The sequence below is a fragment of the Buteo buteo genome, chromosome 11 (genome assembly GCF_964188355.1).
Source record: "Buteo buteo chromosome 11, bButBut1.hap1.1, whole genome shotgun sequence".
Lineage (NCBI taxonomy): Eukaryota > Metazoa > Chordata > Aves > Accipitriformes > Accipitridae > Buteo > Buteo buteo.
The window spans coordinates 27,359,104-27,384,937 of NC_134181.1; the positions used below are offsets into that span (position 1 = coordinate 27,359,104).

Sequence of the window (25,834 nt, forward strand, 5' to 3'; positions counted from 1 at the left end):
CCTCACCTAATTCCCCGTAGGAGCGAGTTGTGTTGCCACGGCAATGGGATTCACTTTTGATGGAAGACGCTGGGTCAGGGCTCTTTCGGTATTTCGTTTGAGCAGGCGGAGTCAGAAATAGTTCTGTCTCCTTTCCTAGCCCAAAATACACAGGAATGCGCTGAGGCAAGAAGCCGCCATCAGACGGGTCCCTCTGAAGGGCTTCAGAGCACCATTATTTCACCCTCATTGAAATGCAACAACTGGATCTCGAGCATTCAATGAGCCATTCCAACACGTCAGACAGATCACAGGGCCCCAGTGTTAACACCTTTATTATCGGAACTTGAAAAGTCTTCTCCAATAACTATTTAAAGCCAAGCTAGTCCCTCTCAGAGCCTACAGCACCAGAAAGCCACCATGCCTGCACACTGCAGGTCTGTAACGTAGCAGCTGCCTGGATGTCTGCAAGTGCTGTGTCTAAACTTCTGTTTTCAATTCCGTGCTACAGAAAGTACACAATTCTTGGGGAGATACTTTCTCTATTGGGCCAAATGGGAAACAGGACTAGAAAAGAAAAACATACCAAGAAATAAGTAGAACATAAGGAAGTGGCAGAAAAGGCAATGCCAAGAGCAAAAAAAACCCCAAAATACCCCCCCCCAAAATAAAATGACCCTCCCCTTTACATCTGGTCCTGAAATTAGTCATCTCAATGACCCAATAGCCACCTAGGCACATCCCATTATCACTGAAGAAAAGCAGCCAGCTGTTGGAAAAAAAAAATATATTAGCAGTGTACCCAAAATAAATGAAAGCATGGGGAGCATGTTACAGCTCCCCACACTCCCAAAGAAAGGAAGCTGTAGGGAGGCACAGGAATGCTGAGCACATTTGGTCTGAGAAGGGTAAGGCATGTTCTAAGTCACAACATACTCAGGACACATTAATTTCAGCTGGGACAGGGGAAGGGCTGGACCCAACTGCACCCAGAAAATAATAAAAAAACACAGGCACAATTATTTGGGGAACATTCAGTTTACATAACCTTGACTTTTTAAAAATTCAAACAAGCAATGTAACTGCATTGTTCTCCGCAGAGAACATCTGTATTTCCAAATAACTCCAACACTGTGGTCACACAGTGACTCTAGAGGAAAACTGTTCCACCTTTTCTTATCCTGTCTTCAAAGTGCACTCCCTTATTTGTAATACAGAAGAGAAAAAGAAAAAGCCAAAAAGCAAATGATAAAAAGATTAAGGCAAATTCATCCAAGTGTTCCTTGAGATCTCATGGCACTATTGGTTTTACTTGTTCATGCATATTAGTGAGACCATGTTTATGCATCGGCTTATCTTTAGGCCATGTAATAAGCTTTGTATTTTTTCCCTGTCATTCTAAGGTAATGTTTCTCAATACTGAATTTTAGTAATGTTTTCAGACGAGTTTTTTCTGTATTTCTAGGGTTTATTTCTTTGTATAGCATTCAAATTACGTGCAGGATTTAAAGCTGATTATTAGTAAAGAAAGCATGTGTCAGAATTAACCTTTCCATCCCAGTTAGTGATGATTAGTTCTTCCACTGCAGGCCATCTAGTGGCTTAGCTGTTAGAGCGCAAATTCAAGTCAGATGCTTTTTGTGCATCTTCTGTCAATTTAATGCACAGACTCACTGGAATGAATGACCTCAGCCTATGCCAAGTGAAACGTTCCAGTTTCACTCATTTGCTGTGGCAAAGCGCAAACTAGAAGAGAGCTGGCTTGCACTGGAGAACAAAGGGCAGCTCAGGAGCATTCATCGTAAGTCTTGTAAATCTACTTGCAACCAGATTTATACAGGTATAAAATAGCACATCAGCAAGCTGCCCACAACCCAAATACTTGACTTTATCATCTGGTTTCTATGTACTATTTTGTTTCACACCTCCAGTCTTGTGACCCAAGTATTCCTGCTTTAATTCAGCAGGAATTTTGGCAGGTTTCGTTTTGGGTTTTTTCTCCCCCAGTTCTCAGTTACATGTAATTAACCTCCACATATCTTAAATTTTACCAGTTTTGCAAGACTGACCTTTATTAACAGCAAGGAGGCGTTATAGTTCTGCATTCCTGTAATAAAAAATAACAAAAAGTAAATCTGTATCAGCACCACAGAATATATGAAAGATTTTCTTAGTACACTCAAAGCAGACAATAAACAGCAAAATTTGCTCAACTACACACACTCACTATGATAGTGTTGGACCCTTCTTAGCTGAAATTTCTTTGATCATGGTCATGGATATGCTGCTTCTATGCAGACCTTGGTAATTACAACCTTAGACGCCTTTGAGCCTGGCCTCAGGGAGATGAAACACTGAAAAGCTTTCTTCCCCTACATTTGACACCTCTGTGAACTCTGAGAGACCCAGGCAACTGGTATGCAATGGTACCTACTTCTTTGATCCATAAGGCAGTTTTCATTTTAAGTCTCCATCACGTTAAGCTTTTATATAAAAAAACCCACTCCTGTAACTGTTTAGATGACAGATAAATGACATTTAACAATCACATTGGAGAAAGAATTGGAAGAATGCACTGGACAGCTTCTAAATTTCTAGGGAAAAGCCTAAAAACTAAGCTCTTAGTCATCTGCTTCTAACAAAATAATTTGAGGTTTTCCCCTAATTCATCTCCAGATCTTACCCAGTACCTACATACTTACAAATTTGTAGCATGAATGTCTGCAAAGTAATTTGTTTCACCCTACATTTGAAAGCCATATAGCCAAAAAAGATGCAAGAATAGTCTTCTCTTTTGGTCTAAATTGTTTCCTGGATTTGTGGAGAATGCAACAGAGATGTAGTAAAATTACTGAAGAACTGCCACCTATCACTGAATACACTTTAACACACTGACTTTGGATAAACCAGCCCAATCCATAGTAAATAACACAAACAACAACACGATCGATGACAGCACAGCATTAGAAAAAAGGTAGTTGTGTTTCAGATCTTTACTCAGGATATATCAAAGAATTAAGTAGGTAGGGGGTAAAATAGCTGGTGAACTGTATTTGGGTATTTTGTATCTCACCTGTGACTCTTAAGCAAAGCTGTCCTGGAATAAGAGGGAGTATCATCAACTCTGAAAAAGGCTAAAAACCAAAAGGACCATGAGCAAGGCAACACTGTTCACAGCATACGAGTTACTGGGAAGCCATAAGAGAATACGCAATGAGAGTCAGCGTTGTGCAATATATTCTTAACTAGTCTGTGAAATGGAGCGAGCTGTGATGTGTCATGGCTTTCGAGGTATTAAAAGCCAGATAGACCTGGAGTATTTCCTAGTAGGCTTAGAAAGCAGCTATACTATTAAATGACTGGATGAAAACTACTCACAGGATGAAAATAACACTACCAAAGCTATCACTATTATATTACCTACTATGACTTAGAAAATATCCTGAAGTAATTTGATGTTGCTAAAAACATCTTGCAGGTCTATCAAGTTTTCATTAATTTCTAGTTTTTCAAAGCTTCTTGGATAAAGAGCAGCTTCCAAAGTGTGCTTTAAACTCACTCCTAATCATCAGCTAGGTGGTGACGGACAAAGATACTCTTCCAGTTAAGTGCAGGGTAATGAAGGAAGAACCACAAAATCTGCATGCCACTTATGTGATTCATGGCTGTCAACCAGACATGTTGAACAAAAAATATATGTAAGAGTTAACCTTCTAGGAATCTTGCATTTAGTCCAAAATTATAGTCCAAGAGGCTTTCTCTTGAACGCAGCAGCAGATAAGTTATCAGGCTATCAACCAGGGGAAGATTCATCTGCCAACTCATCTGTTTAGACAGCAAAACAGATACGGTTGTAAACCTGATTAGGGACCTTATTGCCACAACCACTACAATTTAAGCATGTCTCTCCAGACTAGAAAAATGCATACCTGAGTTACTGCTGCAAATGACGAGACAATTTTTATGAGACATGGTTACGAGACGGTAGTTGGGGAAGTTGCTTCCAAATGCTTGGCAACTGCACTAGGAGACATTTACGCCATGCACAGAAGCTAAAACATTCTGCACCTCTACCACTAGATCGTCATTCACATGATCCTACAAGGACAGATCCTTTCTAACACAACACAAGTGACGACAGTAGCCTTTCATTAGTCATAAAGCAAGAGTTATATTGCAAATTTGGCTACAGTATAAATAACTTAAGGGAAGAAAAAACTACACCCAGCTGCTTTCTACTAGTACAAAATAATAAAATGCAAACAAGCAATGCCCAGAGAAACAGAGATAGTGGCAAATGCAGAGGGAATACTTTGGCTGGTGCCAATACTCAAGTATCTGTGCAAAAATTTAGACACTTACCTCACGCAGCTGCTATCGCCCCACTCATAACTAAGACTCAGAAAGTCAACACGCCTTACACAGAGCATACAAAGATGAAGTAATACAGCTGCAAAACGTCCAGATCATATTTAAACAATTTAGCAGCAGACTCGCATAACAGAATTTTTAGGCTTTGCACCACTTAAATGTAACCTACCAGCTCCATTTTTTTCAAGCAAGATAAGCATTTTCCAAAATAATTTACAAGCACTCTCTGGCTGAACAGCCTTCTACCCATTATGCTAGACACCACAGATTAAAACATCAAATGCAAATGTTTGTATTAAAAATCATATATTGTGTCAAATAAAACAATAGTTCTGTGTACAAATTTATACATGACAAAAATAAAACTCTTTTTGAATAACACTGTGTAAAAAAAAGTGCTTGCTGCTGTTCTGATGTAATATTTCTATAAGCAACAGGCTCACAAAAGGCATTAGTAAACACTTAAATTGCATTGAAGGAATCACGTAAGGCACAGACATCAGTTATTTAAAGGCAAAAATACTCCCATACAGCTTTCAGTACTGCTGACAGGTTACCTTTACATATTATCTGAAAACTTTGCATGTAGGAAGCTGACTAATATTTTATGTTAATTTACTGTATCAAGGAAAAGCATGGGGAAAACTTGTTATCACCATCAGGCCCCTGTTCAGCATTTCCAGAAGGCTGAAGTAACTTCTATGAATCAGCAACTGCTTTTAGAGCAACTTCTTACCTGATACCCCCTCCTCCTCAAATTTTCTGCTAGATAAGTTTTCCTAGGATTTTTATCTGAGTTATAGACAGCATTTAACCCAACAATGAATATTCAGAGGGCTTTCAGTCCTAAACCAGTAACTACTGAAAAGATGCACACAACTGCTCACAGTTAACGTAAAAGAGGTCTTAAATTCTAAACAATCTGAATTATTCTCAGCCTTTTTCAAACAACATACGTGTGATTACCAGTGCAGTGTAACACTGGAGCACTAGAAGGAAATGAGAAACAGGAACAAATTTAAATGTTTAGCTCAGCCACAAACAAAATAAAAAATGTAACCCCCCCCCTCCAAATTTCTCATTATACATTTTTTTAAAATCTTACACAAAGAAAATACTCTTAAAACCAACAGGGACAGAATTTCCAGTCATATTTTAAGCAATAAGGAGCTTAGCAAGGAAAAAAAAAAGAAGTTTATATATTTGCTATCCTCACTTCTTGTACTAATCTTTATACATGCAAATTTTCAGTTTTGACTGCGCTAGCACATGCAGCACATTAAGGACTGACCTTACAGATCCGATTTTTTCATCAGGAAGATTAACATAGTTACTGACACAGATGATCAAAGAATAATAGAAGCTATACTACATTTAGTCTACTAAGCTCTTTCACTCTTAAACTGAAAGATTCTAAGCACTTAATTCTCTGGCACTTAGTTCTCCGAGAAACTTGTTTTAACCATGTCTGAGCTACGTAACTACAATTTGTTCTATTATTAAAAAACAAAATCAAGAAGAACACCAGACATCTGTGTCTCTGCTGGATTTAAATTATATAACCGATGTATATGTAAATCAGCTTGAATGCAGAGAATATCTCTACGTACGGAGGATCTGCCTCAGAAGCACTTTCTTAACCAAATCATTCTTTACCGAGCATAAGAAAACCTGTACCTGCACTGCCTGGACTGCCTACATAGGTAAGGTCAGGGATGTGACGATCTGTCAGGAATGTCATTGTGCCCAGCTAACTGCTTCCTTCCACTGCACTGGTAATTCTGTACTGGAGAAATCTTACCAGTATTAGGGATATTAATTCTGGGCCCAGATACCTCAGTATCAGTCAGTTTCTCTACAAAGTAGTTATCACAGAAAAATTAGAAAAAAACTACATTAGAGACTTCTACTTAATGAAGATACTGGCTCCTTTAAGACAAGAACATAAAACTGAATGTAAATAAATAAGCCAGCACACCATTACAGCTATGATTTTTAACAAACAAGTCAGAAAATTCAAACCTGTGGTTTCTACAGCATCATTACATTACATATGCTATGGCAACACAGTAAATGCTATATACAGTAGGAAAATGCTACATATTCATGCACTGTTGCCAAGTTATAGTCGCCACAGGAACCATAATTTGCTTTTTCTGGCTTGTTTAGAATCCCACCTACAACACTGCTGATTAACTGATAATTTAGATAAACCTGTACAAGTATTCCACGTTACTTTTGCTGGAAAAAAAGCTATTCAATGAGAACACAAGAACTCTAGCACAGATCTGTTCAATGACGTCTACATGCAGCCAAGGCTGCTAGTTATGACATACACTTTGTAAACTACTTTTCAGCACGACCTCAACAAGCCGCCTCTCGTGATGCGGGTTACTGTTCCGGAGAGCAGCAAAATTTTCTTGTGCAAAGAACCAGGAAAAAAAATTAATTAAGTTAGGTTGGGTAGAACTTCAGCAATATTTTACACAATTCAGCTTCCAGTATGCAGCAACCGAAGACAAACATTCAAAAGTGCAGGGACATAAACCTATCAGCATTTGTAACCAATGACATAAAAGCAACATTTGCTGGATCCAGTAAAAAAAATGACAGCAAACAAAAGTACAGCTGTTACTGTGTCTTAAGTTAAATATCCAAAATTAAGGGAATATCATTCTAAACAAAAATAATTGGTAAAAGTTATGCATTCCCTCATAAAAGTCCCATCAGGTTTAAAACATGCCATCAAAATGTTGTCACTATAGCACTTTGGTTACAAATGGCTGTTCACAGGTTTTGTTTTATTTTGCAGAGGAATTCTCTCTGTTCAAGTGACTGAATTCTTCTTCCTTCTAAACGGTGACTTCAGTCTTCTCCACATGCTGCTTTTAGGTTTTGATTTTTTTTCCATTGCCATTACTGCCTCTTTTTCTTTCCTGCGGATTTCTCGCACAAGAGCATGAAATACATCATCAATATAATAACGGTATGCAGCTGAAGTTTCAAAAAAAGGGCAGTTGAATTCTCTTGCTAAAGCAGAGCCTTCTTCTTTGGAGACCTGAAAAGAAAAGTTCACACTTGCCAAGAAAGCCAAGACCAGAACATTTATTTCTTTACCATTTCTTGTTCTGCTGCTCTTTAAGTGTGCATGCACCCTCCCACTCCAGAACAGCTCATTTCCACTGATCTCTAAATCTTTCTCCACAAACCTGTTTCTCTTTCACTCATCACGTCTCTAGCAATGCAATCACCTGCAAGAGACTCTCTGGACATTCATGAAACAACAAAGTCCTTTGAAAAAATATTCTTTTCTTGGAGCTTAATCTACAACTTGCCTCGCATGAGCAGTCCTCAGCCCTAACACAAGCATTTGTCAGTTTGATAAACTAAAGGTATTTCCTTCTCCTGGTCAGTATCTAATATGTTTGCCAAACTACTTCCCAGAACCAAGCAAAACCCCCCCCAAACCCCAACCAAAAACCACACCATGCCCAAAATACAAAAACCAGTCTTGCTGAGGCCATAAAAAAAGCAACACCCAGTCCTCATCCTATACTTTACATCTCTTAGCATGGGTGTTTTACCATAGCTGCCATAATTTTCCTGCTACAACACACATTGAAAATTCATCTAATTCCAGGTATACAAACAGCACCTCTGGAACTTGTTTTCCAAAGTACATTTCCTTTGAGCGAAGCTCTGCTTCAAACAGTTTTCCCACAGATGGTAGTTACTGTTTTCTTAAGCAATTTTCCTTTCTGCCCATTCTTATCCAAGTTCTCCATTATTACACATCCATTCTTAGCACACTTACATCTGCAATTTGTACTAGTATCTGCAAGTGGTTTAAAGAATGCTAAATCTCTATTAACAGTATCTACTTTCAGGAATAAAAAAAAAAAAGGCAAAGCCTAAGAGCAGTTTCAACCCAAAGCATCAACTTGAAGACTTTACTTTTGTAATTGCTATACACATTTGGTTATTCAACACATTCCGGGTTAAACTAGAACTTGTCTCCTGTTCAACTTATTATATAGTAAACATGCAAAAAAATTAAGAAAGGAAGTATAACCTCTTGTATTACTGCATTTTGCAACAGAAAGAGCTTGTAATAGTGGCCTTTTGTGCCATTTACCTGCCGTAGCTGTGTCAGATCAGATTTATTTCCCACCAGGACCACAGGAGTGTCATCAGTACGTCGAACACGATAGATCAGCTGTTTGAACTCACGAACTTCATGGAAACTGCGCCGGTCTGTGATTGAATAACAGATGATAAATCCCTCACCAGCCCTCATGTACTGGTCTCTCATGGCCGTAAACTCTGCCTAGAAACAAACAATTACATTTCAATTGCACAAATACAATGACTTTCTAATTTCCTCAGAATGGGAAACACAATACGCATTCCAAGACCAGCTGCATAGGAACTCTGCAAACAAGCTGGTCATCTATCTTCTCATCCTGTTACATATAGGACAAGATATTCCATATGTTTGGGATTAACACCAAGTTTCCCTCGCTACAGAAATCATACCAACATGTCATTTATCAGCCAATACGTATTGCTTGTTCATCATGAACAGCAAGCTGCAACAGAGAAAGCAGTGCATGAAACCAGAGTACCACGTAAGCTGACTAAATATAGATTGTATGATACAAATGCTATAAGCAACGTGATGCTTAGAAGAAGTAAGAGAGCTCAAAAAACAATTTGGAAGAAAAGACATGCATACTTTTACAGGATTTCTGTCTCCACACCTGACCATTACAGACTCCTTAACATCTTCCCAATTAACTTATTATTACTCACGTACCTGTCCTGCTGTATCCAAAATATCCAGATTGGCAGGTTCATCATCAATGCGTATTCGTATTTTATAAGCATCCTCTGTGAATTCATGGCCCATCAGAAAGAACAAGATTGCAATACAATGACAATACTTGTCAGTCACCAGTTCACAAAGAGACATTACACTAGTACTATACTGCATTACTCTGATCTTCATTTAACAACAAATTACTTTTTTAATTGTTCTGATCTGATTTAGTATCCTCCCAACTGTTTGCTAAAATCATGCTATTGTACATGCTATATCTGACAGACATGTGACCGCATTCTATAAATTCATTTTGGACACCTCCATGAAAAGCACAGAGTAAGAGCATTACATTTTTCTCAAAGCCAGAAAATACCCGTGATTCAAGAGAAGAACTGACCACCATCAACTGCTTACTTAAAAGTAAGACAATAAATATTCTGTCCCTCTAAGTCAACACTCCCACACTACAACAGCCCACTTATCAACAAGAAGCCAGCTGTTTTTCCCACTTTTCCTTTGACAGTGTAACTGTTGGTTTTCTCTTACAGATGCTGCAAAAGTTATGCAGCAATATAGTAAGTTGTTGAGCACTTTCATCCCTCCCAATTTCTAAAACACAGAGAACAATTTAGCCTGACAAATTAATAGCAGAGAGCTGATCTAAAGCATGGAGACTAGATATATTTTTTTTAATAGACAACTAATATTCACTCATCAGCTGTTCTTCATCCTTGTCTGCCAACATACAAACAAATACTGATAGCGCACATAGGCCTGAATATGTGTGACAGGAAAGCCATTAAAGATCTAAAACTCAGGATATGTATCCCAGTCCTCACAGCAGTCTCAGAACTTTTAATACCTTCAAATGAGTAATCTAAGGGACTTGGGTCCTCGATTTACAGTCAAATTGATAGCTTTCTTTGAATTAAGTGCTTTAAAGCAATGGACTCCACAACAGCTTAACCTGCTAAGAGAGAGAGTTAACAGCAAAGATTAAAGAGGTATTTTTTTTACCAATTGTGGGATCGTGATCCTCTGGAAACCGGTGACTGATGAACTGCATGGTCATGGCTGGAAACAAAAATCAGAGACACAGTTGCACAAGTTTCGGTAAACATCTGCTGCTCCAGCATTCAGCTCACAAAATGCTTGAGCACATTATTTCACTACCAGCTAAAACATAAAACCATACTCGGTGCAAGATTTGACAGAAACACGGCAGGTGAAATAGGCTAAATAACTCAGAAACGGAGAACTACACCCTCGTCCTCAACAAAGCACTCCGTTACGAGTTTCAGAAACAAAGCTGGACCCAGCCAAAACGCGGAAGACGATGACACACTGCGCTCCCAAGACACCCCGGGGGGGGGGGAGCGGAACAGCGCCCAAAACCAGACTGTTTTGTTCAAGAAACTTGTCACCTCGCAGCTACCGAGCCGAGCCCTCAGGCGCTCCTGCTACCAGCGCTACCCGCGGAGTCCCCCGGCCCGCTCCGCGCAGTGAGGGGAAGGCGGCGGCTCCGCCCGCGGCACGACAGAGGGTCTCCGGGGCCGCCCCGCACCGGCCGCCCCCCGCGGATCCCCCTCCGGCGGCGGATCGGCCACGCCCGGAGGAGCCGTACGCACCGCTCTTGCCGACGCCACCGGCGCCCAGCATCACTAGCTTGTACTCGCGGGACTGCCCCGGAGCGCCGCCGCCGCCGCCCGGGCGGGCTCCAGAATCCATCTCCTCGGCGCCGAAGAAGCCGCCGCTGCTGAAGAGGAGGAAAGAGCGTGAGCGCTGGCAGCCCGTCGCCCGGCCCTGCCCCGCCGCCACCCCGTTCCTCCTCCTCACCGTCAGGCTCCTGCGCGCCGCATCCGACCGGCTGCCGCTCCGTTCCCCCTCCGAGCCCAGGCGGCGACACCAAAATGGCGGCGGCTCCTCCACCGCCCGCGAGCGCCCGGCCACGCCCCCGCCCGGCCCGCGCTGCGCGGAGGGGGCGGGGCCCGGCCGTGCCAGCGCAGGCGCGGTGCCAGCACCGCCCGCCGCGCCGCGGGGTCTCCGGCCGGCGCGGGAGGCTCCAGCGCCCGCGGGAGGGTTCTGGAGGACCCGCACCCCGAAAACCCACCTTCCCTTCCACAGGCTGCGGCCGCGCCGGAGTCAAGCCTCACCCCCAAAAAGCAGCAAGCAGCAGAATATTTATACATTTATTTATAATGAAAGTACGGTTCTAATTATTTACAACACATAGGAAAGACAATGTTTGTACAAGTGAGCCAGCAAGGTCTTCCAGTGTGCAGCAGCAACATAAATCCCCACCGTTAAAACGCTCTCCCATTTCAAAAGCTGACCAGCACCTCAGCACAGTCCCACGCATCACTTCTCCATACAAAAGAGTTCTTTCTGCCACAGCCTGCCCCGCCAAGAAAGCCCATGTTGCAGGTCACATCCGTAAACAATCCAACAACTTATGCCCAGGTTCCGCTTCCACGCTTCGAGGCAAGAGCAACACCTGTGCTCAGGTCGCTGGCGCTGCATGGACCCGGTTACCTGTGCTTGGGTCACTGGCGCTGCGTGGACCCGGTTGCTGCCTGCCTTTTCTTTGTTAAACCGCCGTGAAACAGAAGGGGTAGAATCAAGTAAGTGAATGAGTTAAGAGATGGGGGGGGGTCAAACCTCACAAGGAGTTCCATCCGAACTGCTGCATGGGAATGAATCCAGAAGTGACTGGAGAAGATTAAGTACCAGTGCTACAGCGCCAAGTCCACCTGGGGATTAGCGGCAAGATGAACCCATCCAAAAAACTGAGCATCCCCCCGCCCCGACATCTGGCTAGAACGAGAAGTTGTGGGGTTAGTAAAACCACATTTTAAAGAAAAAACAGTGCTGAGTTACAGGAAATGCTTGAAGTAAAAACAAATTAAGAGTTTTAGGAAATGTGATCCTCAAGCTTTTCAGAACTACTGTATATTCCTTTCCTTTGTTGAAAGTCCGAACATTGAAGCCAGGGTCACCATTAGCTCAATGGGACTGCAAACACAGGCTGACAGCAGGAACACTTAATAAAATACAAACACCAGGTGTAGACTGACTCTTTCCATCTTTAAGTTATCCTGGAAAAATGGGAAACGCAGACTGACAGGCTTCCCTGCTTTCCCTTTACAGTACTTCCCCATAAGGGACTAGCCCTGTCAGAACACTATTTCAAATACTTTTTTTTTAATTGACAAATTCACTGCAGAAATAGGGATTTTAAAAATAATAGAGCCCTTTCAAGGGGGAATACTGAACCTTTAGCTTCTGCAAAAGTAAAAACAATGCGTATTTGCAAAGTTCATTCTGTAATATACATGCATTATTGCTAGAGGGAAAAAAAGGATGAATGAAAACTCTTCTGCAGCTTTTACGGTGCCATCCAAAATGGCATCTGTTGTTTAGCTCGCTGTTGTGAGGAAGGGTACTGGTATCCCAAACTCCATCCCTGTGAAAAAGTACTTGCGTTTTTATGGCCACCATGTTCCTCCTCTTCATCCGATGAATCTCCAGCATATGCCACTAATCCAAAGCCCTTTTCTGCAGTTTTCATCTTCTTAGCTTGATGATCTAGAAGGGGAAAACAAAACAATCCCCCCAGCCCCCAAGAAGGAAGAATAAAAATAAAAAGAGATAAAGTGCCCCAAAACGAGTTAATAAAAAAAGACGTTAATTGTAAATTGTTAGTTGGACACCATTTTGAGGTCACAAGGCCAATGGTCATCCAAGGTCGAAGGCCACACGAAACAGCACCACCAACAGCACATGTGATCCATCAGAACCATGTAAGAGAACAGAGAAAGAAGAAAGAAACACACAAAAAAGGTAGAGTTAGCAAATGCGTCTAAGTGATGGCAATTTCACCGTTAAAGAGATAAATATGTAAAGAAAAGTAGAAATTTTGTTCAAAAGAAAGCTAACGGAAGAGCAATCTCTGGGACCAATACTGCAGAAAACCTAAGGTTAAACAGGCTAACATGATGTACCTGCAGATCTGAAAGGCACTAAACTACCAGGAGAGTTAAAATGATTACATGTTTTACCAAGTTGCAAATACTTGACGTATGACAACCTTATGAAAGGATGAAATCTGATAGGACTTCTGTTGTTTGCAGACATAACTCATGTCTGTAAATACACACCTGAACCATAACTCCCACCGATACTCCTTAGTGCCTCTAGAGATAGCTGTTCACAATGTAAAGCCACATGATATCTGTGTTACAAAACAATCCTATGAGATTCTGTGCCTCAGCTGACTGATGGGTCAAAAATACCTGTCTTTAGTCTTTCACTTAATTACACTCTCCTCATTCATACAGATATTAAAGTTTTAAGAGAAGCATCATGTGTGTATAATCACAGCAAACACAAGTGATTTTAGAGCAGTGCAGTATGACCTGCTTTTCACTTAAACAGCCAAAGACCAGCCAAAAAAAAAAAAATCACCGATTTAAACAAATGTTAAGACCAGCGCAAACTCATTTGGGAAAGGAAAATTTACTCACAAGTGTATTTTATTCATTGCACTCACCATGGTTGCCTGGCAAAGACCCCGCACCATTTCTTTCTTCAGATTCCGATTTCATCCCAGTGACAGGAAAAGCTGGCGGAGGCATCAACTGCCTATTTAAACCAATGCAAGCCCTTATTTTTTCTTTTTTAAAACAAGCAAAGAGACAAAGGTAATAGCAAACAAATGAATAACTCAGTCCTTGACCTGAGGAGTTTAACTTTTAATTGCCCGACTTATCTAGTGGCCTTCTATGACGGAGTAACTGCATGAGTGGACAAGGGAAGACCAACTGATGTCACCTACCTGGACTTCTGTAAGGCCTTCAATATGGTCCCCCCAACATTCTTACATCTAAATCTGAGAGAAATGGATTTGATAGATGGACTACTAGATGGGTAAGGAATTTGCTGGATGGCTGCATCCAAAGAGTTACAGTCAGCAGCTCAATGTCCAAGTGGAAACCAGTAACAAGTAGTGCCCCTCAAGGGTCTCTACTGGGACCAATACTATTTAATGTGTTCATTAACGACACAGCGGGATCGAGTGCACCCTCAGCAAGGTTGCAGATGACAAAGCCGAGTGGTGCAGTCTATACATTAGAGGGAAGGGATGCCATCCAGTGGGACCTTGACAGGCTTGAGGCATAGGCCCATGCAAACCTCATGAAGTTCAAAAAGGCGAGGTGCAAGACCCTGCATATAGGTCAGAGCAACCCCCAGTATCAACACAGGCTGAAGGATGAAAGGATTGAGAGCAGCCCTGTGGAGAACTTGGGGATGCTGGTGGATGAAAAACTGGACACAAGCCAACAACATGTGCTTGTAGCCCAGAAAGCCAATCAAGTCCTGTGCTGCATAAAAAGAAGCATGGGCAGCAGGTTGAGAGAGGTGATTCTCTCCCTCTACTCTGCTCTCGAGACCCCACGCTGCATCCAGCTCTGGGGTCCCCAGCACAAGACATGGACCCGTTAGAGTGGGTCCAGAGGAGGGCCACAAAAATGATCCGAGGCCTGGAACACCTCTCCCATCAAGAAAGGCTGAGAGAGCTGGGGTTGCTCAGCCCGGAGAAGAGAAGGCTCCAGGGAGACCTTATTACAAGGCTTGTAAGAAAGATGGAGAGAGACTTTTTACCAAGGCCTGTAGTGGCAGGACAAGGGGTAATGGTTTTAAACTAAAAGAGGGAAGATTTAGATTAGATATAAGGAAGATATCCTTTTCTGAATGGTGATGAGAAACTGGGTTTCCAGAGAAGTTGGGGATGCCCCATCCGTGGAAGTGTTCAAGGTCAGGTTGGACAGAGGGACAGGGCTTTGGGCAACCTGATCTACTAGAAGATGTCCCTCCCCACAGCAGAGAGGGTGGACTAGATGATCTTTAAAGGTCCCTTCCAACCCAAACCATGCTATGTTACTATGAAATAAAGTGCAAGCCTGACAGTTTTGCGGCTCAATGCGCTAGAGTGCATAAGGAAGAGTAGTGATGCCTGATGACTTCAAATAGCTATGCTGAATTTAGGACTACATACAAGATGGAGAACATAGAAAAATTTACCAATACCCTTGATGTGTTTCATAATGACCAGAAAACAAAAGAGACTATCAAGTAAATCTTTCCCTGAAACTTCAGGCTACAAAATTTCACGTTTACAACTTTTTCAGATTTGTTTTAAAATTGGAATCATTTAAAGTGTAAGTGCTAACCTATTACACAAGAATATTCTGTTGTACCAAGAAGTTGGCAAAATACCCGACCTAGACAAAGTAAGAGCATACAGACTTAGGGAGGAGTGGAAATTAAGCTATTTTCATGTTGTAGCATGAAAAGGTAATCCTTGCATTCCTTCTCCTTAAACAACAACAAAAAAACCCATACAAAAAGAAGCAAACAAACAAAAACAACCCACCACAAAAAAACCCCACCCACAACAAAACAAGCAACACGAAACACAAATCATCTCTGGAAATAAGCTTTCCATCACAACTGGAAAAGACCTGACATAATTCTTTCATCACTCACCTGTCCCTCTCTCTCTCCTTTCCTGAGGAACTTGCTGGCTTCGATCCGGCTCCATCGATTTCACTCTGACTGGAGAAGCCTGTACCTAAATTAGTCATATGAATGGGTCCATGCTATGAGCAGAAAAACACACGGCATTAGCAAATCTACAACTACAACATAAGCTATAGCTCCTTAATGATAATGACAGGACACCCAACTTTTCAGAGCATATAGCCAACTAGCAGAAGAAACCACTAATCGCCATTGTTAAAAATGCTTTCTCCTAAAAATACTGAGGGTAGTGTAGTAAGAAACACACCTGAGCACCAATATGGAAGACACCTCACCACCTACTCCACCTTTTCAGTAGTTCAAGACAGTAAAGATAGCTCCTTAATTCACAGATCAACTTATTGCTTCCTCAATCAGCTAATTGTGAATACTGTTTAGACCTCATGCCACAGTAAAGTCTGCTTGAGATACTCATATTAGGTCTACCATATAGGCAAGTTCCTTATTGTCTCTAGGCAACGCTTATATTTAGGGTTTCTGCCTGTGAACAGGGGTGCATTATCAGAGAAGCATGTGCAGAAACTCCCTTTTCTCACATACAAGTCTGAAGAAATCAAAATTATTTTTATTAAAGTCAACTGTTTAAACATTTGCTATTAAAAAAAAAATCAATCTCTTAAAACTAGGCTTCTTGAAATCCTCTCAAGTGCAACCTGCAAGAAAGGTAAATGGGATAATCTGGAAGTTATTACCACATTTCCCTCCCACCCCTCAAACAAGCCCATCCAAAAGACCCATAAAACCCAAACAAACCCCCAGATAATCTCCCTTTAAACTAACCAGTAACATGCTATTGTCATCTCTTTGACCTGAACGCACTGCTTTTCTTCACGAAAGGTTGAGGGTATGGAAGGCAAGCTGCCAATAAATCAAGTAAATCACAGTTTAGGAACAGTGCGTCCACTCAAAGAAACGAAAGGGTGGTCTCAATGTTTTGTAACAATTTCTGCCATCTGCCAAAGGTCTTGCATGACTGTTGCCAAATAAACTGTGCTAATAACAATCTCTCTCTAGCCAAGTTCCATTTTGGTGAATGAAGTAAAATTGCCGATTTTATTCCACCTGATATCCCAGCAGTCCTGACTCTCTCTCATCCGGTAGTTCCTCAGTGAAGCGTCTCTTTTGACCTTGGGGATGGGGTTGGACTTGTGGCTGTGTACCAGTCGGCATGGTTGTTTTTACTGGGGCAGCAGGAAGAAAAGGACCGCTCAGTGGACTCTGGCATGCAGAAGTTGAAAACAGAACACAAGAAAATTTGATAATATGCATATAAAGTATTAATTCAATGTATTGGTTCATACATAGGAGCAGAACACACTAGTTTCTCTTTGCAGAACCTCAGAGAAGCTAAAAGGAAATTCACAACTTAAAGATAAAACAAGTATTTAATTTATAGAATGCTCCCACCTCAAACTAATCACTATCTGTAACTCAAACTCATTGTACCTACATAACTGCATCACAGCGTGTGATGACGCATTTCATAAACGAGCGACTGCCCCCTGCAAATATCCTTTATGTGAACAGGTGGCTATGATATGAAAAACGCAGTATGAAGCAGCCATACCAACAATTTAGGTGCTTAGATGGAAGCATCAGCAAAGCAATAACAAAAAAAAATGCCCTAAAGAAGAACTCTCCCTCTGAAACTACTTTAAGTATTTTATTGTTAGCAAAGAAACCGCTTAATAAGTTGACAACTATAGCGCAAATAACATGTGGCAGTACCTGGCCAGTGCTGGCTGGAGGCTGTACTTGAGATATTGGATACTGTGTTGGCACAGGTGGAACTCCTGTAGGTAGTGTTGTTAAGACTCCAGGTGCCAATGGCACTGCAGGTGGTACTATGCCTGGTACACCATAAGGTGGCTGAACTGGTTGTTGAGGAGGGGGAACAACAGGATAACCAGACTGATACCCATTGGAAGGGTAATACGATGGCTGCGAAGGGACGCTATTTATAGTGGCAGGCTGCGCAAAGCCTGGCAAGAGAAAGGGGAAAAAAGGGTCATCTTCAATTCAGTTAGAGTCACAAAAATATCAAATTTAATAACCAAATGTAAAAGAAGCTGGATTCCTTTTCAAGTGAAGGACTTAAAGACTTCCACAGGTAAATAAATTCCACAAAACTAACTGTAAGTACAGCTCTGCAGAATGCAACTCCAAAGACTTCATTATTGCTAACATTTACCTGCTAAGGGTACTGCAGTGGTTATCTGATTCACAAATCGGGAGTATTCAGCATGAACCTACAAAGAATTTTAAAAGATTAGACAATAAACATCTATTTACTATGTTAACCTTTTGCTGGCAAAAGGCATCTTACCATGCAACCATAAAACCGTAAGGGGACTTTGATTACAGAACATACTATGCACAAAGACAGCAATAATCCAAACATCAAAACTGAAAACAAAACCCCACCAACCAAAACTGAAAACAAAACCCCACCAACCAAAACTGAAAACAAAACCCCACCAACCAAAACTGAAAACAAAACCCCACCAACCAAAACTGAAAACAAAACCCCACCAACCAAAACCCTGTTGAACATCCCACTAATCCTGCTGGTCTGTAACAGATTTGTGTAAAATACAGGCTAATCTTTCACAGGAAATAGAGTGGCAAACTAAATACTTCAGTAGAGACAGTAGAAAATACTCAAAGAATCTAAAAGCTTTCATGTATTTTTCAAAATACACTTTGTAGCCCATAGTCAATTATGAATACTAACAGAAGGACTGTCTCACAGGATTTTACTCTATCAGCATTCATGTAAAAAAAAAAGCTCAGAAATCAATTTTCTATGTGTACACGTGAGATTTTCTAAAATTTTTTGGGGTACAACAATCACTTCAGGAAAGATAAAGCAGACAGCGTGGGTCTCGACAACATTTAAAGCTAGGGCAAGGGAAGCTACAGCAATCGGAGAAAAAGCAGCATTCCTTTACGTTTGCATACAGTCAATGTCCTGCCCCCAGCCCTACTTCTACTCAGGAAGCATTTGCATTTTTTCCCCCAAAATTCCACTACTACAGCTCCACCCTGAGAAGTGTTTGTTCACTGTACAAAAATTAGACAGCTGTACTTAGAAGGAAAAACCTACTAGCAAGTTGGAACACAGGAACAGTTTTGCTGAGAGCGTAAAAAAAAAAATCATTAGCCAGGCACACACTAAGGCTACGACAGACTCTGAAATCTCATATTTGTAAGAGCTACTCACAGTTTGCAATAGATTCTCACACAGCTTTTTAGCAGCTGCCAAACCTTCTGGCTTTGGGTGACTGAAAACATATAAAAAGAACACCTCATAAGCACAAACATTTCCGCCAAATCTGGGAGCTACTTCTTTCATCAGCAACGTGCTGTCAGATCTTATCCCTTTAATGAGTGATCAGTCACCTCAGCAGGACTCTAACAGCTCTGCAGCTATTCAGCACAATTGTGAACAAAAGTGATGAATATTTATTTTCTACATGAAAATTCAGGTTAGTCTAAATACTGCAAGAAACAAGCACGGAAAAATGACTTGACTGGTCAATGCATTTTGTATTCTTCCCTTAAAGCTCAACATCACAACCCAAGTGCAAAAAAACCACAGCTTTACTGTGTTCCAAATAAAAGCAATACCTTATGGTCGAGTATCACTTTATATCATATCACCATATGGTTGATATCTTTATCACTTTAGAGAAATCACTATTAAAATAAAAGTCAAGTTCAAAAACTATTTCATTTGCATTAAGGCAGTCATAATTAAGAATTCCCCACATGGATTAAACATTAAGTTACATTCATGGCCAGTCACTGGGATTTATTTATTTTTTAAACCCCTCCCTCATACCTGATGTAGATGTACATGGGTTCAAAAGCTTCTCTGCCTGATGCCGGTTCTATGCAACCTGAGCCTTTCCCACGAAGAAAGACTTTAGCACCCGTTTCAATTTGAATGTGCTGCAAGTAGGAGCAACCAGGCCCTTCCACTTTCTCCTTCACATTAAATGTAGGTACAGCGTGTTCCAGACCAACAAATAACTTGTCCTGAACATAATGCATCTGTAAAAGTAACAGTAAAAGCTTACTATTTCACTCCAAAAATTAGGATGTTCATTTCACTGGAAGCCAGAAATCTTATTTCTGTGACAGTCAGAAAAGTTAAGTGTCGGATGGTACAGTCAGCCCTTTGCCTTTCTGTAACTAGGACTGCTCTCTCCATCCTTTTTCTTTTAGGAGGCTACTGTCATCTGAGTCTCACTCTTCATACTCAGTGTGATTATTCCTCCAGTTTTCACAACACAAAAGGTGGGGGTTGTTGGGGTTTTTTTGGGGGGGGGGGGGCGGGGGGGGTGTCTGTTTTCAGGTTTTTGTGGTTTGTTTTTTTTCAATAAATACATGTATACTTTGTAATAGGTAAATCTTGTAATCAGTGATACTTCAGTGAAATCCACATAAATGAATAACTCACCCCTGACTGGAATGGAGGTTTCTGGCCAACTGCTGGAGACAACTGAGTAATAGGGGCTGGCTGGTGATAGACAGTAACTGTAGCTCCGTTGAACGTCGGACTAGAACCTGTGGCTGCTTTCACTACTCCATTAGTAATTATCTCTTTAATTCGGTTAACAGCTCCTAGTTGACAGAATATGAAATTAATTTATATTTCAGCCCTTGTCAACTGTCCAGATTAACCAAATCATTAAATGACTAGGGTTACTTTCCCATATTGTGCAACAGCAGATCTACAGGCAAAAAGGTTGCATCTGACAGCAGGGCCCAATATTAGCATTCTAGGATTGCATCACAAAGGATGGCAACAAGCATCAGGGTTCCTTCTCCACTCCCACCCTGATAAAGCTTAGGCTAATATAGGCAGGTGGGCGGTTTTAGCCCACATATTTTAGCAAATGCTAGAAACATGTACATTAACCCTGTGCAGAATTTACATCTGCATGAATGAGCAAACTAACATGTAAAAAATGTTTACCGGCTGTGGAAATCAAGGTAGATACAAGTGGGCAGCCTCAAGTTTCAAGAGACAACTGAGGGCAAGCCCATGAACTCATATGCAGAACAAATGAACACCTGAACAGTTTATAGTTTTCCTTTTTTTCTGGCAGGCATAGGCAAGACGGGAGTTCTTTGTGCTTCTAATGGAAATGTAGCTATCTCACAAAAAACGTTCATACTTGTATAGTAAAAGGACGGTCTCCCTGTCACGGCCTACTGTAATGGGATCTCAGCATGTTATCAGCAAATAAATTCACACAGAAGAGCTACACCTGCCTAGGGACCCTACTCACTCCCCCCACCTTCCTTGTTGACTATCAAAAGCTTTATTTTAATAACTAATGCAGTACAGAGCACCTTAAGTAGTTTTGAGCCAGAGATCTTAACATTTAAATGGGGTCTGTTATCGACTCCAAGATATTTATAGTACCAATCCATACTGGCCAGAACAAAGCCCCTTAGTAAAACCTCTTTATCACAAACAATGACAGGAAAAGAAGAACGCTTTGTGCACTTACTGTCAACCAATTCCCGTGTCTGACCCTGGACGTGAAGATACAAAGGACGCTCCCTGGAAAGGAAATGTCAAACATACCATTAAACCCACAGAGAACATACAATAATGGATTCAATCTAATTATATTACAGTCATCTAGACACATGAAGTCTTCCATAAAGATTTGAAACACTCTTCACATAAGGAAGTAAACACATGTTCATTGAATATCACGGTGCTCAGTAAGCAAAGCTCTGCACTGAAAACTGAAGAGATTCAGGAGGTATTTACACAACGACTTATTAAAGTTATACCACTGAAAACGTTAATTTGCTTGTCCACATGAAAGGTTAACTAACTAAAAGCCCCGAGTCTACGAAATATTAGCTCTCTTTGGGCAACTTTCCGGTTACATTCTCAGCAAAATGCACAAGGGATCCTGTAGCGTTGAGTTGAAGAAGTCCAGCACAGTCTGATCTGTCACGTTTGTGGTTTGTCTGTTTTTTTTTAATTTCACCCTATCAGTATCAAGCAGGTGGGAAAGCAGCTATGCAGTCAGACTATCATAACAGTAAACATACTCGAAACACTCAACAGGCAATTTGCTCTGGCACCCAAAGGTGACACTGCTCACAAAACAACAAACAAACAAAAAACCCCAGCAAAAAACAAAGCCCCCACCACATAGCCACCCAATGAGAAAAAAAGCATAAGCTCCCAAAACAGGAAAATACAAACCCGGGTCCCACTTTTGCTTTCTCTTCTGCAGTCATGAATCTCCCTCGAGTAGAGACAGCTGCTCCACTCAGCCGACTTATCTAAAACAATTTAAAAAACCCAGTGACAAGTTTACCAATAATAAACAAAGCCCACACAAAACACCCAAAGTGGTTTAAGCTATGTTGTTGTACAAAAAGACCAGAAGCCGTTAATAAAGTGGGAAGAGAATGAACGGTGCCCGCTGGAGGATACTAACTATGCTACCTTACCTCACCTCATCATATGACATTTTATCGAACAAACCAAGAAACTACAAAATAAAGTGTCTTAGAAAACACAACAAGTTTTGTAAAAAGAGGAAACAACCACTGAACATGGTTTATTGCAAGCTCTTTTAACCTTACAAACAGGTACAAACGTGTTGCCAAGCCTAACAAGTCAGACGTAGATCCTGAACATACCTCATCCTGAGTCTGTCCTCTCGTCAGCAGGTTTCTGCATGTGAGGGGGACATCGTTGATTTCCACCTCTGCCACCACGAGGTCATCTTTGCTTTTACTTGTAGCCGGACCTTTTCCCAGAGCCTGCAGCTTCAAAGACAACCGTTGCAAAAGACCGGCAGTTGGAAAGCAGAGATAAATGATGTAACAAACAAATTGACCCTAGTACTCTAGAGGTGAATATCCTTTTCATCCTCCCCTTTCAGCTGTTGAACCCAAAAGCTTTACAAACATTAGAAGAAAGCACATTACATCCACTACTTAATAATCTACCTCTTCACAACCTCGTGCCCAAGTAAAAACACTAGTTTTATCCTCAACACATTTTAATATAATAAGTAATTACTGTTTCTGTTCTATAAATGGAGAAACACGTGCACAACTAAGCAGTGAAGTTGCTCAAACAGAAACCAAGGCATCTTACACTTGAACTGGCACCTCTGACAGAAATCTGCGAGACTAATAAAACATGCAATTCATGCTTCTCTTAACTCCCCTTACACAGAAACAGAATTTAGAATTTCTGTTCAAGATCTAAACTCATCCAACACTACAACCACGCTTCCCCCTACCTTGTTTTTTTAAAAAAAGGGCATAATATTTTGCGTCAGTATCTAAGTGTCTAAGAAAGAAAAAGCCACGGAGCCACAGAGAGATGCAGAAGATATGACAGAAGACTTGTAGTTACAACAAAGACCTTATAGCTTTTCCCACGTACATAGAGTTAGGTAGTACATCCTCCTAAAAATTTTGAAATGCTTTTGGGGACGTAAGCATAAACCAAGGCTCTGAAAAAAAAGAACCTTCCAGTAACATCCAAAAGGCACACATCCGGTCTCATCAATATCACATGAAGCACAGCACTTGCATGAGAGACAGAAGGCAGCTATAGAGGGACATAAGTCTAACGCATTGTACATGCATTCTGTTTCTCCCTTCCTTCCACATGTAAAGAAAAAAAAAAGTACATTTCATTAACCTGCAGGCTCCTCGGTTTCCATTCACTCACAATCTGAGGTGCCATCAGAGTTAATTACTCTGGAAATGTCAACATTTCATAACAAAAGCAAGATATGCAATAAACAACCAACTCCATTTGCAAATTAATTGGCTAAGTGGTTCCCACAGCAATATAATTTGTCACAGGATGCCAGAATGCCACCAAAGCTTATGGAAAAAACATAGATGGAAGAATGAGACATCAGTATCTTCCGATTTTTAGGTGTTTCAAACTGCCAGTAAACAGACAGACTTCACTTCCATCTGGTATGACTCCAGAGGCTACCTGAAACCAAGCCACACATTCTTCAATGCTGAAAATTTCACATCCTCAGGTGGACAGTAAGTATCAAGAAGCAGGCACCACCATGCAGCAAACAATGCGTTAAAACCATCTAGGACTGCCGATAGCAATGATCAAAGAAACACTCACTAATAAACCTCACATATTAAAACGGCTGTAACAATCATTTCGGATACAGAACCTACAGAAAACCAAATACGGTGAACGCGTGGCAGGGTACATTTGCCACTCTTCCCTATATTATCTGTGAATAAATCCAATGACAAAACGAAGACTCATTTTCATGCTGCCTCACAAGGCAAATGCCTAGAACATATCTGGCAGTCCCACCAATACTATGCATGTGAAAAAGAAGATACAATCTGCCGTGAAAACATACTCTTCTTGTTAACTTTGTATTTGAAGGAGTTTGGAAGGCAACCTGAAACAGCCTTCTGAGCTTGGCTCTAGCATAGGCTAATAACACACAGGAAAGCAAGACTGATCTTGTTATTGAAATGGGAAAACACGTGTGAAGTTACACTTGCTTTAGAATTTAAAAGTTCAGGTGGAAGGGACCTACAACGATCATCTAGTCCAGCTGCCTGACCGCTTCAGGACTGACGGAGGCTCACGTCAGGGCTGATCAGAAGCTGACCAGGTTGGTCAGCACTTGCACGTATGGCTCCGACTGATAACTTGCTTAAGCATGAGAATAATTTCGTCTCATATTTTAAACTGGCAGTTTTATACAGCAGTTTTTATGTCAGCTGACACTACCTAGAAAATACTTAAGAAAAAAGCTTATCACGTTCCTACAGATCTCTCTGGTTAAGCCTTACAGAAGAGCAGCGGGACTGACCTCGCAGCTACACCACTGTTTTCTGTTGCTGATAAAATTTGAAGAAAGGTTTTCCGATTGTTTTTTGTCACATCCTACTTCACGAAGCAAACCTCCATCGTTTCCCGTCTCACCGAGAGCCATTCCGACAAATGAAGGCCGCAGGTCTCCAGAAAACAGACGCGATACCCACCCTCGCCCACCACCTCCGGGCCTGGCGGTCCCACCGGCACGGCACGGCACGGCGCGGCTCCTGCCGCCCCTCCGGGCACCCACCTTGTCCGCCGTGCTGGGCGCCGGCTTCAGTTTCCCTTTGGCCATTAGCATCGCGTTGATTTTCGCGGCCACGGCCGCGGCCGCATCCAGCGCTCCCGAGGGGGCTGCGGAGCTCTCGGAGCCCGCCACAGCGGAGCCGCCATCTCCGCCGCCGGGAAAGGGGCGCCCAGGCAGCGGCGCCGTGCCGGGGAGAAGGAAAGCGGGGGCCGGGCCGGGCTGGTCCCACTTACTGCGGCGCCTGGAAAAGAGAGAGGCCTCAGTCCCGGCCGCCTCCGAGCCCGCCGCCCCGCGGGAGCTCCAGGACCTGCCGCGCCTCGGAACCGCCGCACCGAGGCCCTTCGTCCAGGGGTGCCCGACGACCCGCCGCGCCCGCGGGCCAGCCTCACCCGCCAGCGGCCCCAGCGTCGCGCTGCCCTCCGCCACCCGCTGACATGGCTCCGGCCCGGCTCCGCCGCCTCCGCGCCAGCCGCACCGTCATTTCCGGCCTCGAGGCCGCCTCGAAACGCCCCTTCCGGGCGTTGCCACGGAGACGCCGCAGCCCGTGGGCGGCGTCCGCTCCGGCGGAGGGGCCGGGAACTGACACCGGGCAGGCGAGGGGGAGCGGGGCGGGGCGCGGTACCTGCCCCCGCTCTCTTAGCGGGTGGCCCGCTCCGTGGCTGACCGTGGGAAACCGCCCACCGACCGCGTAGCGCAGCGGCAAAGGCGGGGCAGGGCGGGACGGGCCGGAGAGCACCCGCCCCGCGGGGCTGCCGGCGATGACGTCGCGGAAGACGGCGGCTGCGGTCGAGCACGCGCGCTCCCACTCCTGCAGGCTTCACGCACGCGCACGGCTGCCCCTAGTGGGCCAGCCGGGCAGGAGGGCGGCTGGCGCATGCGCACAGCCCCCCTGCCGCCTTCGCGCCAGGCACTCCGCGCTGCCCCCCTGGCGCATGCGCACTGC

At 42.6% G+C, this 25,834-nt stretch overlaps 2 protein-coding genes and 1 non-coding gene across 5 annotated transcripts; all 3 read right to left on the minus strand.

Annotated features, from left to right (window-relative positions):
- Positions 1-4,189: 4,189 nt before the first annotated feature.
- Positions 4,190-11,133, minus strand: RIT1 (Ras like without CAAX 1). Of its 2 annotated transcripts, XM_075041067.1 has the most exons (6): positions 11,009-11,133; positions 10,801-10,928; positions 10,190-10,246; positions 9,167-9,240; positions 8,486-8,677; positions 4,190-7,408 (listed from the first exon to the last, which is right to left on the minus strand). In XM_075041067.1, exons 2-6 carry the CDS (start codon positions 10,898-10,900, stop codon positions 7,178-7,180), a joined length of 654 nt encoding a protein of 217 aa, XP_074897168.1. In that variant the 5' UTR covers positions 10,901-10,928; positions 11,009-11,133; the 3' UTR covers positions 4,190-7,177. The 2 variants fall into 2 exon arrangements, with proteins under 2 accessions (XP_074897168.1, XP_074897169.1); XM_075041068.1 differs by lacking the exon at positions 10,801-10,928 and having other exon boundaries at positions 11,009-11,114.
- Positions 11,134-11,347: 214 nt separating this feature from the next.
- On the minus strand, positions 11,348-25,632 carry KHDC4 (KH domain containing 4, pre-mRNA splicing factor). Of its 2 annotated transcripts, none has more exons than XM_075041057.1 (14): positions 25,281-25,436; positions 24,895-25,132; positions 22,457-22,585; positions 22,014-22,093; positions 21,298-21,350; positions 20,238-20,401; positions 19,617-19,828; positions 18,996-19,056; positions 17,964-18,021; positions 17,501-17,754; positions 16,835-16,990; positions 15,719-15,831; positions 13,722-13,813; positions 11,348-12,757 (listed from the first exon to the last, which is right to left on the minus strand). In XM_075041057.1, the coding sequence occupies exons 1-14, from the start codon at positions 25,370-25,372 to the stop codon at positions 12,558-12,560; spliced, it is 1,902 nt and encodes a 633-aa protein (XP_074897158.1). In that variant the 5' UTR covers positions 25,373-25,436; the 3' UTR covers positions 11,348-12,557. The 2 variants fall into 2 exon arrangements, 1 of the variants encoding a protein (XP_074897158.1); XR_012652282.1 differs by having other exon boundaries at positions 12,599-12,757; positions 15,719-15,803; positions 25,281-25,632.
- Positions 19,930-20,058, minus strand: LOC142037480 (small Cajal body-specific RNA 4). Its single transcript, XR_012652388.1, has one exon.
- Positions 25,633-25,834: the final 202 nt, after the last annotated feature.

Excerpts from the sequence above, each read along its gene's own strand:
- RIT1 (XM_075041067.1), bottom strand. The coding sequence starts at position 10,900 with ATGGATTCTGGAGCCCGCCCGGGCGGCGGCGGCGGCGCTCCGGGGCAG. Across the intron at positions 9,241-10,189 it reads GGATCACGATCCCACAATTG|AGGATGCTTATAAAATACGA; the intron begins GTAAAAAAAATA and ends ATGAATTCACAG. Across the intron at positions 8,678-9,166 it reads TTTTGGATACAGCAGGACAG|GCAGAGTTTACGGCCATGAG; the intron begins GTACGTGAGTAA and ends GTTTGTTTCTAG.
- KHDC4 (XM_075041057.1), bottom strand. The coding sequence starts at position 25,372 with ATGACGGTGCGGCTGGCGCGGAGGCGGCGGAGCCGGGCCGGAGCCATG. Across the intron at positions 22,094-22,456 it reads GAGGACAGACTCAGGATGAG|ATAAGTCGGCTGAGTGGAGC; the intron begins GTATGTTCAGGA and ends AAATTGTTTTAG. Across the intron at positions 15,832-16,834 it reads CAGGACTGCTGGGATATCAG|CATGGACCCATTCATATGAC; the intron begins GTGGAATAAAAT and ends TTCTGCTCATAG.